Source organism: Siphateles boraxobius, unplaced genomic scaffold (genome assembly GCF_051911475.1).
Source record: "Siphateles boraxobius isolate OS27281-9 unplaced genomic scaffold, OSU_SipBor_1 115, whole genome shotgun sequence".
Classification (NCBI taxonomy): domain Eukaryota; kingdom Metazoa; phylum Chordata; class Actinopteri; order Cypriniformes; family Leuciscidae; genus Siphateles; species Siphateles boraxobius.
In genome coordinates, this window is record NW_027508717.1 from 190101 (window position 1) to 210000 (window position 19900).

The window sequence follows — 19900 nt, forward strand, 5'->3', positions numbered from 1 at the left end:
ATTACAATAATAATTAAAAATATGAAACATAAGCCTATTTAAATTAGATCAAATCTAATAAATAAAATTAAAATACTTATTTTGAGTTTTTTTTTATTAAAACTTGTTTTAATTTCATTGTAATATTTTAATATTTGATTAACCATCGTCTGTAATATTTATATGAATAAAAAAGACAAATAAAGACAAATAAAATTTAAGTTATTAATTAAAATATATTTAAATTAGGTAAAATCTAAATTAAAATAGAACGTAAAATAATTATTTTGTAATTTTATTTTTAAATGAAAACTTATAATACAAATGTCAAAATGAGACTAATAAAAATGTAGACTATTACTTTTAATATTTAAATTACATGAAATTAAAATAAGTATTATTTTTATTTTTTTATTTAAACTTGTTACAATTTCATTGCAATATTTGACTAACCATGTTTTTTAATATTCATTTGAACAACAAATATAAATAGACTAATAAAAAATTAAGACCGTTAATAATTAAAAATATAAAATATATTTAAATGAGATAAAATCTAAGTGAAAAAATAAAACACAAACTTATTCTTCTGAATTGTTTTAATAAAAACATTGCAATATTTGATTAACCAAAACTCAATACATTATTCATTAAAAAACATTTAAATTACATAAAATCTTTAAACAGACTTACAATCTATATAAAAATAATCACAATTTGTACAATAGTAACAATTTCGTTGCAATTAAATATGTGAATAAAAGAAAAATATATATTTAAATCAGATATCATTTAAATGAATGCGTTTACATAAATACATACAATCATTGTGAACTTATTTAGATTAAAACTTGTTACATCATCAAAATATTTTATTAACACTCTCTAGCCTATAAAAATTACTTTTTAAACAATTATGCTACTCTCACATAAAAACATCTCAGTTAAAATGTCACAATATTTCATGCCACATTATTTCAAACCATTCAAGATATTAAATCCCTAATATTGTGAAAACTGACTTTACCTGAGCATCAGTTTCTGTTCCTCTGTCTCTCAAGCTGAAGATTCACAAAAGCCACAAGATGTGAGATTCGATCCGTTAAAAGCCCTGGTTCAGTAAAACATCATGTGAGCGACTGTCAGGTGCTTCAGCAGCCGTCACAAGACAAGCAAAGGTCTAGAGCAGAGAAAGTGTTTACGTCTGCAGGTGGACATCACACACACACACACACACTCTCAAATATGCATCAAGGAATCAAATGAAACGTTCATTTATTTATCATCTCTAAATTTATTTACAAACCAAACTCCCACATTACATAGCAATGCTAAATGAACTGAATGTTGGTGTGTACAAGCTTTTCCACATAAAAGCTGTATGTTAAGGACACTTTACAGTCACAGATTTGGTTCGTTCGCAGTGACTGAATGAAGATTCAAACTGACCCACTAAAAGAGGACCAATTCATGAGCAAAACCAGACACACACACACACACGCACGATCTCATAAAGAGCGACACTCTTCAAAACCACATCAAACCTGTCGAAACCACGTCTGGGTCACTTTCACTCATAATCAAGAGGGGGAAGTATCATTGGACCATTAAGACTGACATTATATTCATCATTATTATTAATTTTTTTCATTTTTTTTCATATAAATCTAACAACTGAGAAAATCAGCAGTGAGAAAATGTGCAATGAAAATAATGCATTTTAATACTTTGCAACGCAAGTAAATATAATAGTCCAAAAATTAGTCTTTTTTCTTTGATTTTGTGGTGAAACGAGACAGGTTTCGTGTGATGAAGGGTTTGTAATCCTCAGAATGCAACCGCTTGAAAGTCTGCATGTAATTAAAATACAAAACCAATCCGTCTTAATTACAGATTATCAATTTTATATCGCAATGAAAATGTTTTTCCAAAATACAGGAAATCCACCAAATCCTCAGTGTCACAGTAAATAACATATCTGAGAGTCTCGAATGCATAATCACGGCCGTCAGAGATGCGTTTACTGCAAACGGATGAATCTCAAAATCTGCAGATCATATTTCATCCCAAAAACAGATGAAAAAACACATTTTTGCTATATATGACCATTTATATGATTTATACTATACACTGTACATATATATTATAACTTTATTGATATAGATCTATAGATTATTTATATTTTACAAACAAGTTATAAAATACATGAACATTTTATATATATATATATATATATATATATATATATATATATAAATATATATACACACACACAGTATATAAATAATTTGTATGCATGGTCATATATAGCTTAAATATATACAATCCCTGTTTTTTTTCATTTACATATATATTTATATATATAATAATCATTTATAAGTATAAATTACATTTATAAAAACTACATATACACACGCATACATATATATCTTAATTTATATTTTAAGTATATGCATGTGCGTATATGTAGTATATTTGTATAAATGTAATTTATATTTATGCATTTATATATATATATATAATTTATATTTTCATTTATAATATATATATTTTTCTTGTCTTTTTAAAAACATTTTTTTTAAATGCTAACCGTTTTAATTTTATTAGTGAAAAATTGTAATAGGCTTAATTTTCTTAATGCAAAATCTTTTCCCTCACTTGATGATGAGGTGAAACACGACCTGGACTTGTGTTTGTGAGATTCACCTTAACAGAAAACAAGCTCGGACTCCCGAACTCAAGCCCTTTTTTTTCCCCAGTCCTCTTGTTTGGGCAGTGTGTGTGTGTGTGTGTGTGTGTGTGTGTGTGTGTCAGTGTCCCTGCATGTCGGCGCCCCCTGCTGGCCCCGCTGTGGCGTTCAGGTACTGCCAGCTGAGGGCCGCCAGGATCATCGCTGCCGACACACACACCGGAGAGATGTGATGCGCTCGGGGCGTCAGCGCTGCTCGGGACACACTCTTCTCACGGATCAGATTCAGAACACACAGCGTTTGTTCCCGGGACGGATCCGTGATGGAGACTTTCTGCAGGATCTGTGGGGGAAGAATGGGATTACAGGATTAATAGTAGTATTAGAGATTATTGCCATATCAGCATCACTGGCTCTTACATGGCAGATACATATTAAACATTTAATATCATAACTATAACTGTGCGTTCACACCGCCGCCGGCGAGAGCGTCAAAGTGGCCGGAATTCATTGATGGATTTAATAAGAAGGTGCACAACACTATTCATAGGCAAGCTTTTCACGCTAATACAATTTATTTCTGCGGGAATGTAATATTAGAATATAACTTAACCATGAACACAAAAGTCACACCACACACATGGCTTTTAATTGGTTTATTTCGTTCGCAAACATGTCACTGTAATTGTTAAGTTCTTTCCATCGATCAATTTTCTGCAAAAATAACGATCGACGTCCTTGTTTGCTTTGCGGTCCCTTTAAATAAAGTTTTAAAAAACACCAAGCATTCGATCTACGTCAGAGCATCAGAGCGTCCACGAATCTTTCCACGGCGTCGGCGGCAGTGCGGCGAGAGCGTGAACGCACTGTTTCCGTGTGAACGCACGGTAACATAATGAAAACGAATTCAGAATCGTGCAACTCTAATTTATAAATATATTAGAGTTGCACGATTCTGGATACATTTTAAATGGAGATCAAGATTCTTCCATGATTATTTCTAAACAAAATAACGTAAATTATTAGAGGTTCTGACTAAATGTTAATTGCTGCAGTTTATTAAAAAATGTTTAATTAGTTATTTTTTTTCCCGAATCTCTTGAAAGTAGGCTTATCAATAATTATTTATTTGTTATATTATCTGCACTAATTACGAAAACCTATGCAGCAGGACTATCAATTTATTTATATATTCAGTTGAATGTTCTACTGATCATAGATAGGACTATATACTTTATGTATTAAAATGAAACTGCATATTTCCATTGATTGTGAAGTAAGGGCTGTTACATAGTCAGCGCGAGCAGGGCGAGCAAGCAATGCTAGCGACGCGCTCCCTTTCAGTCTAAATCAGCCTTTCTCAAAGTGGGTGCCGCGGCACACTGGGGTGCCCCCTGACTGTGTCAGGGGTGCCGCCAAAAAATTACGTAGGCTAAAAAAAAAAAAAAAATCTGACATTTCATAAATATATTTGAGTTTACATAAATACATTCTTCTTCTTTTTAAACATATGAACGTATTAATAAAATTGTAAATTCATTTTAGATAAATATATATATATAAAATTAACCATAAAAATCCGTGCAAGACACACACACAACTTGACGCAAGTGACGCAACCCATAGCAACGCGTTATAGCAACAACACCTCAGACTGACAGAAACGTAAAAATAAACGTGAATTTAGGCCACTTTAGTTTTGTACACATTGTCATGTTAATTATAAGCAAATACAATTTTTTTTTTATTGACCACAATATTATCATTGATATATGTTTGAGAAGGGCACTTTTAATTTATTTTTAAATGGGGCAGGGGCTCGAGCACCCATTTTGCTATTTTGCTACCCTTCTCCACAACTTATCTGTGCGAACTGAGCTTTTCAAGCCTGACGTACATCAAGAACAAGTACAGGGAGCGACTGAGGACTGTGGACCAGGAGCTCCGTGTCTGCCTCTCATCCATCCCTGCCAGGATAGGGCGGCTGTGTGCGTCGCACCAGGCTCTCGTCTCTCATTGATTGTGGTCACCCCCACCCCTGGCTTGTGTGAGCGCGTATGCGCGCTGCATGCGCGCATGTAGATCTTTCTCCCTCTCTCGTTGTGGATTATTGTTTGTGTGTGTGGGTGTATGTGTATGTGGGTGTGTGTGCATGCGCATGGCACGGATGAAAACAAGCACTATATGGAAAAACATTCCTGCTTATCTCTGGTGCATTTTTTAACATGCATCTTTTTCTTATCGTATTGTATATATATATTTTTCATGTCTGCCCCTTTTTATTTTATTTTAACTGCATCCTGCACTTCATTTTAGTTCTCCTGGTCTGGATTTGTTGTTGGGTTCTTGTATTGGGCGGTCCACCTCTTACAGTTTTATGGCATTTGTGTCTCTGATTAATTATTTTGTAAATTACTTTGCAAACCTGTGTTTTTAAAGGTGCTATAAAGTTGTTATTATTATTGTTATTGTTATTTACAGTTCGTATTATGCTCTGTTCATTACTGTTCTGTCTAAATAAACAGGACATTTGCATTTACATTTGGGTTATGCAGTGTTTTTAAATTATATTTTACACTGGGGTGCCTTGAGATTTTATGCACTTTTGAAAGGTGCCCTGACTGAAAAAAGTTTGAGAAAGGCTGGTCTAAATAGTGGACGCAAGCGTCAGGGGCGATGCGTGAATGCAATACACCGCTCACGCAACAGGGGGTAGTAGAGTCGGGTCACGTCATATTCAGATCAAAATGGCAACTGAAGAGGAGTGCATATTGCTGATTTTACATCGGCGGCAACTAAAAGGCAGCGCAGAGACAAAGTTAGGCGGTGGTGATTTCGCCCTTTAAACCGAAGAAGAGATCAGGATGGGGAGATTGTGTCTCTGGTGCTTCCCATGCGAAGCCTGGACGAGGAGAGACATTTCCAGGACTTTGGGATGTCGGCGCCAAAATGTTATCAATATAATTTGGTCATATAAATGCGGATCTATACGTACAAGCTCGCATAAATTTTCCTCTTCGCCCGCCATAGAGTGCCGAAGTAATGACGTCACTTTGTGCGGAAGTGAGTTCCCTCCGGTTCCCTCGCCCTAAAGTCTATGGGTTTTTTGAATGGGTTTTTGCTAAATCGCCTGAAATAAGGTCTGTGGTTAACAAAACCTCTAAATATTTTCACGTTTTGATCTATGACATAAAACACACCAGTTATAACCTGCTTGTGGTTTTTTAAACTTTATATAGGCTTCAAAATGTATACATTTTGGATTAACTTGTAAAGATTATCTTGATAGACAGAACGTGTAAGGGTCACAACTCTTTGTTGAACACAGATCTTATTTTCTGCGATTTTCCAAAAGTCTATGGGGAAAATGCATAGCTTTTCGATCGAGGGAACCCGTGCACCGCTAACTTCCGAGTTGTCCTACAAAGTGACGTCATAATTTCGTCACTCTATTGTATTCAAACCTTCTTCTGTAAACATAATAATTTAATTAATGTACAATACTTGCAATGTCGCCCCCACCGACAACGCATAGTATTGCGTGCATCGCTGCGTCGCATATCAAAAACTAGGACGACACATTTGGCTACGCATCGACGCATAATGGCGTAGCGATGAGTAGCCTTGTGGACGCGTATGCGTACCGATGTGTTGACTATGTAACGGCCCTTAGACATCGAAAATTGCAGATCAAGCGCATGGGGCGGCATGTTTTTTCTTGTTATGAATTGTATCCTATTTTCCGTTATTACAGTCAACTACGCGAAGTGATATGGAATGCGGTCAAGACATGTCTGGAACTACTTTAGCCGTGCGTTTCCCTGAAAATAATTGCACACCTTATAACGTTTGTCAACCAATCAGATTAAAGCATTTAAATAAATAGACACAGAAGGATAACTAAAGTACGCACCTCCTCACTGTACTGTGCGATGATGCTCTGAACGGCGCCCATGTTTGTGGCCTGCATCATGAGCGTCACCGCCTGGCCCTTCCGGATCTTCACCACACCCTGGAACACCTGAGGATTGTTGTAGCACGCAGACAGAGTCGCTATCGCCATCACCTGGCCGGAGGAACAACACCAACAGAACATGCTTACACATTCACAGCTTGCAAAAATATATGGAAACACTTCATTTCGATAGTCCATTTTAGACATTCTACTAACTATAAGTAACTTTGCAACTACATGTCAACTAACTCTCATTAGAGTATTAGTAGACTGTCTGATAAATATCTGATAACTATTTATTGTGATGATCCCCAACAGATATTCTACTGACTATGAGTAACTTTACAACTACAAGTCAACTTATTCTACTAACCCGAACCATAACACCTAACAGTCTATTAATACTCTAATGAGAGTTAGTTGACACGTAGTTGCAAAATTACTTATAGTTAGTAGAATGTCTAAAGTGGACAGTTGAAAATAAAGTGGAAGCAAATATGTAGTAAAACCACTGTATTCTGTAACAAATGTAAAATCACAATATTCATAAAGCGCATATCGTGTTATTTACATGCATGGCCCAAAAGACGTCCATTTGTGTTATTTTTAGTGGTGCACGATATATCGGCCGCCGATATGGTCAATTTTTTACACATCTCTTAATTCACAGCCCGTAATACAAGGCTACATGTAGGCTACAACTGAAATAAAAGGCTAGCTCTCGCTTGTCAATGACAGTCCACTGACTTGAAACTACGCGAGTTGGTAAGTTAGAGGCGTACGACACACCCATTATACACCAGCAGCAGGAATGTTGTAATTTAAAGCCTACCTGTTGTTGAACCCTGGTTAAAATCCATGTCAAACAACCGATGAGAAAGCAAATCCATTACAATGCGGAACTACTAGATACAGTTCTTTAGGGACACCTAATCTGTAGCCCTGCCTTAGCTCTGAAGCTCTGTGACTGCGATGTCAAGATGGCAATGCTGGAGTGTTCGTGTGTGGCGCGCGCGCGCGTGTGTGTGTGTGTGTGTGTGTGAGAGAGAGAGGCGCGGGCGCGATCGAACAGTGGAAACATAAAAACATACTCCGTCATTTTGTTCATATTCTCTACTATTCTCACTACTTCAACTTCTTGTTTATACATGTGACGCCATTTTTATCATAGCGAGTCTAATAGGGTTAATATTGCTTACATTTTAAGGGTTATCATAAGGGCTTATTCACACTATGAATAAGCCAGGGTTGGCTTATTCATAGTGTGAATTCAGGACACACTTGTATCCTTTATAAAAATGTATATTTATATAAATATTTAGTTTTTTTCTTCTGAAAATCTCATGACATATTTTGCACACAGGTAAAGGTGCCCAATATCAGTCATTTGTGAAAATAAATTACAAAAGTTAAAAAAAAAAGTGTTAAAAACTTGTGGAAGTGGAAATAGCTCTTTATTTGATCATCATAAAACTGTGTTTTCTATACAGAGATATCGACATCGGTAAATATCGGTATCGGCCATAACAGCAATATAATATCGGTATCGGCCACAATTTTCACATCGGTGCATCACTAGTTATTTTAGTGCCATACTGTAACTTCATTACTATACTATCTTTGTATTTATTAATATTTTGAATTTGTTTTTATTTTTAAATGTTCCTTTAATTTTATTATATAAAAAAGTTTAATGACTATTTTGATTTTATTCATGTTTATTATATCAGCAATTTCAGCACATCAGTCTAAACTAAACAAATATTTGACACTTTGCAATTTAAATAAGTTTACGTTTTTTATATTCTATTTTGATTTTAGTTTGTTTAAATAAATTTGTTTGCGTTTTTGTTATTTTTATTTATTTTATTAGTTGTAGTTTTTTTAAAAAAAATCAATTTTTTTTAAAATTAATTTATTTAAGTTTTGCTTTTTTAAGTTAAAATAAATGTAAATTTAAATTGTTGCATTTATCTGAAATAATTTTTTTATATTCTATTTTATTTCAGTTTTTAGCATTTTTAGTTTCACATTTACTTAACAACTTCAAGCGGAAAACAAATGCATTCTGTGTGAACGGCAATACGGCAATGCACATTCAATTTAAAAACCGCACATTCATCTGTGTGCAATTTCTATGTTAATTTCTATAAATCCGCACCCTTATAGCATTAGATAATGTATTGTAAGATGTACTCACTATCCCTGTGTTTGTTTATAAACGGCATTAAACTCGACATAAACAGATGTATGTTCAGTGTTCAGCGGAAAACAGGGCTGATTAGAGTCAGGAATGAAGCGTCTCACCTGAGGAATGGCACAGAAGTTGAAGACGCTCTGGTTGCGGAGGCGGGACAGGTACGCGATGACATCAGGGACGTGGCGAAGGGCGTCGGTCACCAGCAGGTTGAGGCAGGACAGGGCAGAGCTCAGGTTTTGAGGCTGGGCAAAATCCTCCAGACGGGACGCAAACTGACTCCAGGCCTGCAGCACAGAAACAGCCATCAATAATGAGTCACGTTTAAACGGTAAAAAACTGTAAAAATGCTACGGTAAATCTGCTGGTTAACAGCAAGTTCCTTTACCATACACAGTAGGGGTGTAACAATATATCATGTCACTGTATATCCCAATACAAAAATACATCAATATGCATCGTGGATAGTGAAAATATGTATTGCGGATAGTTCACCCAAAATGAAATTTTCTGTGTGAGAAAAAAATTCTAGTTTACAGAGTTTTAGTGTCAGTACTACATTAAACTACTAAATATAATGTTGAATATAATAAATAATAATGCAATGTGCGGATATTTGTGGGTCCTGATAATGCCACATATCTGATGATACTAGTAAAAAGTGGCCTACATTATTTTAAATATATCTAGTGAAAGCATATTCGTCTAAAATAATTCTGTATTTTCAGCTTCAGAATCATGAATATTGTTATTCTGGTGTCTCTATTGTCCTGTGCATTGGGTTTTCAGCACCAAGTCCAAGTCTATTCATTTACACCGACAATGAAATATCAAATTTAGCATTTAAATCAACAATACATTTTCTGTGAACCTTTTATCATATGTCTTGAATTATCGCAATAATATCGTATCATGAGATGTATCGAATCGTGACATGAGGGTATCGTTAAACCCCTAATATAGAGTGATATAAAGGGAGATTTTTTTTATTGTAAAATAAAAAAAAGAGATGTGATTTTATTGTAAAATAACAGTGTTATGTGTGCAGATTTTGGAAGTAAAAACTAACTTAATTTACAGTAAATAACAGAAAACTGTTTCCAGTCCAATTAAACTGACGTTTTCAATATTCACCGCATGACACTTTACATTTGATTTTAAATCATTTTCTTGTTATTTTTTGTTATTAATTATGTATGTTAGTGTCTTATGTATATCGGTAATTAAAATGCATAACTAGAAATAAAAAATGAGATAAAATATAAAAAAATTATTTAATTCATATTTCTTATTAGTTTTTGTTTGCAATTATGTACATATAGTGGTAATTACATTTGCTGCATGCACCTCCTAAAATAAGTCAATAAGTGGTCCGCTGCCGCCATCTACTGGTTACAGTGGTAATTTATGTCTATTAAAATAAAAGTTTGTCTGTTAAAGCTGCATGCCTCTCCTAAAATAAGTCCATAAGTGGTCCGCTGCCGCCATCTATTGGTTATAGTGGTAATTTATGTCTTTTTAAAATAAAAGTTTGTCTTTTAAAGCTGCATGCACCTCCTAAAATAAGTCAATAAGTGGTCCGCTGCCGCCATCTACTGGTTATAGTGGTAATTTATGTCTTTTTAAAATAAAAGTTTGTCTGTTAAAGCTGCATGCACCTCCTAAAATAAGTCAATAAGTGGTCCGCTGCCGCCATCTACTGGTTATAGTGGTAATTTATGTCTTTTTAAAATAAAAGTTTGTCTGTTAAAGCTGCATGCACCTCCTAAAATAAGTCAATAAGTGGTCTGCTGCCGCCATCTACTGGTTATAGTGGTAATTTATGTCTTTTTAAAATAAAAGTTTGTCTGTTAAAGCTGCATGCCTCTCCTAAAATAAGTCAATAAGTGGTCCGCTGCCGCCATCTACTGGTTATAGTGGTAATTTATGTCTTTTTAAAATAAAAGTTTGTCTGTTAAAGCTGCATGCACCTCCTAAAATAAGTCAATAAGTGGTCCGCTGCCGCCATCTACTGGTTATAGTGGTAATTTATGTCTTTTTAAAATAAAAGTTTGTCTGTTAAAGCTGCATGCACCTCCTAAAATAAGTCAATAAGTGGTCTGCTGCCGCCATCTACTGGTTATAGTGGTAATTTATGTCTTTTTAAAATAAAAGTTTGTCTGTTAAAGCTGCATGTACCTCCTAAAATAAGTCAATAAGTGGTCCGCTGCCACCATCTACTGGTTATAGTGGTAATTTATGTCTTTTTAAAATAAAAGTTTGTCTGTTAAAGCTGCGATGTACCTCCTAAAATAAGTCAATAAGTGGTCCTCTGCCGCCATCTACTGGTTATAGTTGTAATTTATGTCTTTTTAAGATAAGTTTATCTGTTTAAAGCTGCATGTACCTCCTGTGGCCAGAAGGCCCGTCCTTGCTGCTGGTCCTCCAGATAGTCCCTGATGATGTTGGTCTTCTGGAGGAACAGACCCATGGAGTTGGCCAGCTCTGTGTCCCGGCCCACCTCAGAGTCCTCAAGCTGGGACGCGGAAAACAGTCGGGACAGTCCGATCCCCACCAGACCCGCCACATAATGACAGTACTGAAGGGGAAAAGGGGATATTAAAGTGCTGATTTATGCTAAAAGTATTTATACACAGCTGGACAGATGTTTACAACATTATGTCAATGTCACTTTTATTTGTATAGCACTATTAAAACAACATGTTGACCAATGTGCTTTACATCATCTTAGTATAATTGATAAAATAGTACAATAGTAATAGATAAAAATAATAAAAAATATCATCAAAAAGAAGAATAGGCCATGGCAAACAAATGTGTCTTAAGTTGTACTTTAAAAACATCATTCAGCGTCCCTAACACGTAATGGTAAGCTATTCCAAATTCTTGGCGCTACTGCCACAAATGCACGATCCCCTTTCTGGCTTAACTTGGTCCTTGGAATTTTAAGCAAATTTTGAGTTGTTGTATAATTATACATTATATCGCATGCAGAAATGCTTTAAGATGACAGTGAAAGCACTTCTGCTTCTTGGTTTGCGGAGTTATGCGTGTATAAATCTACATGCATATGGATAAACGTCAAACAGACTGTCAAATGCGCATGTGAGACGGTGTGAAGTTTACTTTGTCCCACTCCTTCATTGAAGCGACTTTCTTCTCCAGGAATTCAGCCATTCCTGCACCCATCCGGTGACAGATGTCTGAAATGACGTCCCGATACTCTTGGCCCAAATTCCTGAACTCCACTGAAATCTAAAGAGAATAATAATAATAATGATAAATGTCTATTCAAACATAAACAATAAAATAAACTACTTTATACTTAAAACTGCAGCATTTCAAAAAAGCATCAGGACCGTAAACAATCAAATACAGAAAAATTTGAAAAAAGAAAAGAAAAACATTTTCAACTGCTTATTTGCTGGTTTTAGTGAGTCACACGTTGTTCCTGATCAAAAATGAAATGATTGAAATGTGTTTTTAAATTTTTTTAAGATTTAATTTTGTTTTTTGCTATAGACTCTGGTGTCTTATTTATACATAAATGGTCATTCTTGTACAAAATAAAATGACAAAAATATATTGTAATAATATATTATTAAACACACACATAATATAGGTATATATATATATATATATATATATATATATATATATATATATATATATATATATATATATATATATACACACAGTATATGGTCCTAAAACAGGCCTCACTCTCTTCAAGCAAAACACAATTCCTTACATTTTGAAATTGGGGCATCATATGATGATTGTGTGAGACTGACCGTGGGAAAATCCTCCAGGACCTTGCGGTCTTTCTCTCGGCTCTCGGTGAAGCTCCACTCGGGCTGATAGAGGAAGGAGTGGAAGTCGTGCAGCAGCGGGACCTTCTTCTCCAGCGGGATGGTCATGTCATCTTCCACGGTGTCCAGGGCTCGTAGAACCAGGTAGAAAATACACACGGCATGCCTGAATGACACATTGATGAATGATTTAATATCCAGGGGAGCAGTGTTTGAAATTAACTTTCTCACTCACCGGCCAATTTGGCTTCTACATTTTTAGGTTACGGGCCATTCAGAAGTTCTACTAGCCAAAAAAAAAGAAAAGAAAAAGAAATACACCAGATGAACTACGTCACAGTTTATAAAATTTGGATTTCATACATTAATTACTGAAAACTAAATCCTGTCCTCCAGCATCTCCTCTCCTCCTCTTTCATCCTCATCACAAACATGTGTTTTATGTGGACAGATCAATACTGTACACAGAACATCAAAAACATGATGCTGGAAAATATCAATGTCTTTTCTGTTCACCAAATGCTTTTTAATCTTCGCTGTTGCTTCAATGCAAATGAACAAGCGCGCCGTTATTTGTTGCGTAGTGAAGTGTGTTCAAGCAAGCCAGATATGAGCAGATTCTGCACAATACACTGTATTTAATATATCATGATGACTCTCGAGTATTCGTGCTAAATCAGCGCAGATTTAGATTACACGAACTTCCCCAGCAAAGTGAGTAAATATAAGTAACTCGCTAAATTAGCTCGTGATTTGACAGCGTTTCCCGCCACAGTTGATTATTACCCGCATTCGGCAGGTTGGCCGGTTGGCCGGTTGGCAGGTGTTAAACGGGTCATCGGATGCAAAATTCACTTTTTATATGGTGTTTGCATATAAATGTGTCTTTGCCGTGTGTGGACACAACCTCCATACAATGAAAAAAATCCATTCACTCCTTTTTTTAAATAAACACTCTCAATAATCAAGCAGTTTGGGGGGGGGGGGGTGAGCAGTTGCTCATTATCATTTAAAGAGACATGCACTGAAACAGGCCACTGTGAACAGAACTGTTTTTGAGGAGGTAAAAGGAATTTTAACCAAAGTATATTACAAACTTTTAGAGCTGCACGATTATGACAAAAATCATAATTGCCGATTATTCCCTTGAAATTGTAATTGCGATTATTAATTACGATTATCACAATTTACATTTAATATATATACAGGTGCTGGTCAACGAATTAGAATTATTTTAAATAGTGCAATCATGAAATTCTTTGAATGCATTTTTTGTGCAGAAAGCAAATCAGGTGTTCACCGCACCTGTCCTACTCGTTAGACTAATCACATCACAGAACTCGTTATCTGGAAAAAAATTTGCTCAGCTGAGCTTTCCAAAAGGCCCATTTAGGCCATTTAACTGTGACACTGTTGTTTTATTGAATTAGAATAATGGTGAAAGCGTTTCATTGAATTGCAATAATTTTTATTATAATTACAATCATCACTTTCTCAGTATTTTGTGGCTGCCCCTTTGGCTTGTATGACTGCCTGAAGTCTCCGCGGCATCGATTTGACCAGCTTGTCGCAAGTTTCCGCACTCACAGCTTCCCAGGCAGTGGCGATGTTCTGCTTCAGTTGGTCCAGCGTAGTAGGCTTTCTGTCGCGAATTTTCCACTTGACGATGGCCCAAAGGCTTTCAATGACATTGAGGTCAGGCGAGTTGGCCGGCCATGCCAAAACTTCAAGCTGTTTTTTAGTGAACCAATCTTTGGTCGACTTTGCCGCATGAGCCGGTGCAAGATCCTGTTGAAATATGAAGTCTTCTTCGCCGAACTGTTCCTCAACAGTCGGAATCAGGAACGTTTCCAGAACATCTTGATATACGGCAGCATTGACAGTCTTCTTGAGGAAGCAGAGTTTCCCTACACCTCGAGCGGACATGCATCCCCAGACCATAACGCTCTGGGGAAACTTGACGGATCTTTTCACGCACTCGTGGTTGTAGGTTTCGCCACCACGACGCCAGACACGAGGACCTTGGTCACCGAAGGAGATGCAGAAGCGTGATTCGTCACTGAAGACCACTTTCTGCCAGTCTTCAGCAGTCCACTCGCCGTGTTCTTTGGCCCACTTCAGCCGTTTCACCATTTGTTTCTTGTTCAGCATCGGTTTTACTGCTGGAACGCGAGATTTGAAGCCGAGTTCGCGCAGACGACGGTAAGTGGTTGATCTGGAGACGTCAGCGCCGGTCTGCTTGTTCCACAAGTCGGTGAGCTCGGAAGTGGACTTGAACCGGTTGCTGACTGCGATCTTTCTCAGCTGCTTGTTGTCGCGAGCAGAAGTTTTTCGGACGCCGGAACAGTTGGTGCGCTTGCTGCAGTTTTTCTTGAGAGCTTTGCAGACGGAAGACTGGCTGATGCCGAGCTGCTCAGCAATTTTAGTTTGGGTCAAGCCTTGTTGGCGAAGGGCTTAAATTTGAGCCACTATTCCGGTTGAGAGGTCGCGCTGCTTACCCATGATTGATTTTACAACTTAGAAATTCTACTCAACCCTGACTTTATACTGCACAGTGCACACTCTTCACAGAAAACAAAAATTTGAGCATTTATTCTAATTCAATGAAACGCTTTCACCATTATTCTAATTCAATAAAACAACAGTGTCACAGTTAAATGGCCTAAATGGGCCTTTTGGAAAGCTCAGCTGAGCAAATTTTTTTCCAGATAACGAGTTCTGTGATTAGTCTAACGAGTAGGACAGGTGCGGTGAACACCTGATTTGCTTTCTGCACAAAAAATGCATTCAAAGAATTTCATGATTGCACTATTTAAAATAATTCTAATTCGTTGACCAGCACCTGTAGGCATATTATAATACATGTTTACACAAAAATTTTACTTAACATACACATAAATTGTAAGAATGACTCATAGTAAAGACTAGAAAAACATTAGGATTATACTAAAGCAATTAAATAGCAGTCCCAAACTAGTTTTTGTTAATACAATGTTGATATGAGCCACCACAGTCATTTAATAATATAAAAAATAACACAAAGTGAAAATAAAGTGGCATTTTTGGGTTATGGAAACGACACTTACAATGTTAAATACACAATACTAACAAGAACTGTAAATGAAACAGCTGGTGAATAGAATGAAAATCACACCTGCATGCAAATCCTTCTCAGCTAACACGTGATTTATTGGTATTTTACTTTTATTCCGTGACTTAATAATTTACATTGTAACGACGTTGCTTGTTGTTTCTTTTGCACTTTATACAGTGAAGCGATACACAGCGCGCGCCGCCGCATTTGCACGTGTAATGGAAGAGTGCGCGCTACGAGCACAGTATAACGGCTGACAGGACAGTAAAGTCCGTTTTTCTGAGGTGAAAGTCTTTTTATTTCAGCGTACACTTACGTCACTGCCTGGTATGTCATATTGTGCTGGGTTTTCTGAAGTAGGCTAGTCGTGATTCGCCTCTCATAACATAATTATACTCTAAACACACACACGCAGAGTGGACTTTCTTTTCTAATCGCGGCTTTGAACGATTACGTAATCGTGGCATCCGTAATCGAAATTCGATTAATTGTGCAGCCCTACAAACTTTACATGAAGACCCTCCAGAATCATACCAACTTGTGAAAAATGGGCATCCGATGTCCCCTTTACTTTCAAACCCTGCAGGGGAGTCGAGAAAGAGATTTGCATTGCATTTATAAACAACACGGATTGTCCATCAAGCAGAAGTGCAGATCTATCCTGAGCAACTGATGAAAACACGACAGATGCATCGGTGACCCTCGGCTGAGTCCGCAGACGCTTCAGAAACATACCGCTCATGACTGACCTAATGCTTCAGAGGGTCTTCAATGCGAATTATAGAGCATAAGCTGTGAAGGTTATATTTTATGCATCATTGTTTGGGACAAAGTGAAGAAGACTGTTCCTCGAGTCTAGGTGATCTCGAGCAACCTCAAAAATGGTGCTCATTTTTGACTGAAAGATTTTACGTTTTGTTTTTTTAGAAGTTTTTACTTCATCGGAATGGTACGAAACTTAATAAAGATTTTGACACTTGCTATGGGAACACACAAAAAATCAAGGACATTATTCAAAAAGGTTAAATGGTCATGAAAAAAGTCACTCTTGTACTGTTCGATGAAATAAATTACCTCTAGTGGAAGCGTTTGGTACTGCGCACAAAGAAAATCTGACTGAAAGCTCAATTTTTGAGATATCAACCTCAAATTTGGAGCAGAACTTGCTTAGATTTATGACTTTGATTTTCACAGTTTTAGAGAAAAACATGATTTTGGAAAATATTTCAACTAAAATTAAAAAAATAGTATTTTTTTGCATTTTTCATTATAATAAAATTAAACTTTTGTGTTTCACTTTAATTTTTCAACTTCAGCAATAATCTGCCATGTGTCTTCTGTGAAGCACAGACCTAAGCGAAGTCTTTTTTATAAAGAAGTCAAGATCTATGACAGTTTAAGTTAGAAATGTACTTTTCAGGTTTACGCTCAAAAAGTGATTAAGGTAATAAATGGATCAGAACTATAATTTAGTATGATAAAATCCCCTAAAAACACAAAATATTAAATAAAACATATTATTGAACTAAAATACAGCACATTCATTTAAAAAAACAACAAACAAACAGTTGTGTAACACATGCATGTATATATTTAAGAAATATTTGCACGTATATACTGCATATATATTTATACATAATTTATATTATATATAAATATTTTATATATAGGCTAAATAACAAATTTTTCTTAAATATATTTAAGCATGTGTGTGTATTTATACATACAAAATAATTATACACAGTGACTTCCATAGTAGGAAAAAAATACTATGGAAGTCAATGGTGCAACAACTGTTTGGTTATAAACATTCTTCAAAATATCTTCCTTTGTGAAGAAATTCATACAGTTTTGGAAAAACTTGTGGGTGACAGAAATTTCATTTTCAGGTCTATGCTCAAAAAGTGATTAACAGATAATAAATGGAACAGAACTATACCATAAATATAATTTAATACCATCAAATCCCATAAAAACACAAAATGTTAAATTAAAAATTGTATCGAACTAAAATACAACATTCATATATATATATTTTTTTTTTAAACAGTTGACTATATTGACTTCCATTGCAGGAAAAAAAATACAATGGAAGTTACAACTGTTTGATTACAAACATTCTTCAAAATATCTTCCTTTGTGATGAAATTCATACGGTTTTGGAACAACTGTACTCGGTTATATCATTTTCATTTTTGGGTGTACTGTCCCTTTAAGAGAAATTTTCAAGGGCATTATATAGCAAACAAGAAAAAGCGTCCAAAACGTGCATATGCTTCTCTCAAAACACTGTTGCCCAAGTGAAGAGCGTCTCAAGGCTGAATCTGAAGAAATCGCCCCCTAAACCCCTTAGTCCACTAATACTGTTCACTTGAAGGAGTGAATGAAAACGAGTGAGTTAATTCAGACATCCGTTGAGGGTACATCGGTTGTACACTCGTTATTGCAGTGCAATGTGGGATTAAATAAGTGCACTCAATAACGTCTACTATGATTTCGGACACGACTACAAATGACTGTCCCTTCAAATAGCGCCCTATTTGTGACCCTGGATCCCAAAACCAGTCACATGTCGCACGGGTATATTTGAGGCAATAACAATACTTTGCATGGGTCAAAATTATCGATTTTTCTTTTATGCCAAAAATCATTAGGATATTAATCATATTCCATGAAGATATTTAGTACATTTCCTAGCGTAAATATATAAACATTTATTTTTTGTGAGTGAATGCGGCACAATCGCGAACATCAATGGACAACTTTAAAGGCTTTTTTCTCAATGTTTCGATTGTTCTGCCCTCTCAGATTTTCAAATAGTTGTATCTCGGCCAAATATTGTCCAATCCTAACATCAATACATCAATGGAATGCTTATTTAATCAGCTTTCAGATGATGTATACATCTCATTTAAGAAAAATGACCCATGTCACTGCTTTTGTGGTCTAGGGTCACATTAGAGGGTATAGGATTCTGTTGTTTACTAAGTGAGGTCACGCCTCTTAGTCTTACCGTAACTCTCCATCCAGGGCCTGGATCACCGCGGAGAAACTCCGGCTGGTCTGGTTCAGATACGAATAGCAGGTCCGCAGGGTTTCAGTCATCGAGTCCTGGCAGGAGAAGCACACATAAGCGGGGTGTCGGTGAGCCCTGAACGGGTGAGGAGGAACCGCCATTAACCGACTTTCCTGCGCGCCGCGCCGCGCGCCCGCTAGCATCGGCCACGGGCACCCGCGCTGCAGCGAGAACGAGCGCTTGAGCACGGACAGCGAGACGGCGCTCTTCCCGCAAACACCAGCCATGTGCGAATTAAGCTTTTATTTCCAATTCCACGTAATACGAAATGCACACCTTCAATTTGTGAAGTCATTCGCCAGATGGGAAGAGAAACGCCCGTCGCTCCGCGGAGCGTCAGAGCTGCTCGTTTGAGTGCGCGCGACTGATATATATATATATATATCACTGTAACCTGATATGTAAACAGACCCTCCCCACTTTAAACGATAAACCAAACACGCGCACGTTTTCTGACCAACTGCAAACGATGACGCAATACTAGTCAAGTCAAGTTTGGACACGCCCACTCAAACTTTAAGAGTGTTTCCCATATTTTAAAGTCCTCAGAAATGTGAATGGGAAATATGCAGTGACCGAACCATTTTTCAAATAAATCAAAACTTAATCTGAGTTCACATGTACGGTGAACACGTGTTGGATCCACTGTCACTTACACTTAATATAAACAGTAGCCTATTATTGATCTGACTGTTGTATGAGATCTGATTTTTTTTTGAAGAACTGCTTTATAGATTAAATGAACTAAATTAATAATTGAGGATCCTTACAACGGAACTGAATCAACACTGGACTGACTTCAGATGAACAGCAACCCAAATCCATTATTTTCCTGTTATCACTGTAAAGCTGCTTTGAAACAATTAGTGTTGTATAAAACACTAGCCTAGAAATAAAAGTGACTTGACGCGACTACTTATGCAAGTAAAAAATACATAGGCTATATAAAATAAATAAATGTTACATTGGTTGAATCAATCAATCAATCTATCTCTCTGTCTGTCTATCTGTCTGTCTATATCAATCTGTCTATCTATCTGTCTGTCTGTCTATCTGTCTGTCTATATCAATCTGTCTATCTATCTGTCTGTCTATCTG

The 19900-nt window shown here is 36.3% G+C and overlaps 2 protein-coding genes across 5 annotated transcripts in view; both read right to left on the minus strand.

Annotated features, from left to right (window-relative positions):
• Window positions 1-1090, minus strand: part of ctsbb (cathepsin Bb) — a 16937-nt gene extending 15847 nt beyond the window's left edge. Inside the window, exon 1 of the mRNA XM_077200005.1 lies at window positions 1007-1090. Coding sequence (XP_077056120.1) covers window positions 1007-1014 — 8 coding nt within the window. The 5' untranslated portion in view covers window positions 1015-1090. The remainder of the gene's footprint in view (window positions 1-1006) is intronic.
• fdft1 (farnesyl-diphosphate farnesyltransferase 1) overlaps window positions 1018-19900 on the minus strand; it is a 22504-nt gene continuing 3621 nt past the window's right edge. Inside the window, exons 1-8 of one of the 4 annotated variants that reach the window (XM_077199993.1) lie at window positions 18740-19156; window positions 12615-12798; window positions 11947-12075; window positions 11207-11398; window positions 8931-9107; window positions 6582-6734; window positions 2889-3011; window positions 1018-1090 (exon numbers count right to left, since the gene is read on the minus strand). In XM_077199993.1, the coding sequence (XP_077056108.1) occupies window positions 1082-1090; window positions 2889-3011; window positions 6582-6734; window positions 8931-9107; window positions 11207-11398; window positions 11947-12075; window positions 12615-12798; window positions 18740-19029 (1257 nt within the window). In that variant the 5' untranslated portion in view covers window positions 19030-19156 and the 3' untranslated portion in view covers window positions 1018-1081. Of the gene's footprint in view, window positions 1160-2551; window positions 3012-6581; window positions 6735-8930; window positions 9108-11206; window positions 11399-11946; window positions 12076-12614; window positions 12799-18739; window positions 19294-19900 lie in introns of those variants that run through there. The other 3 variants (XM_077199986.1, XM_077200001.1, XM_077199981.1) reach the window with 3 other exon arrangements.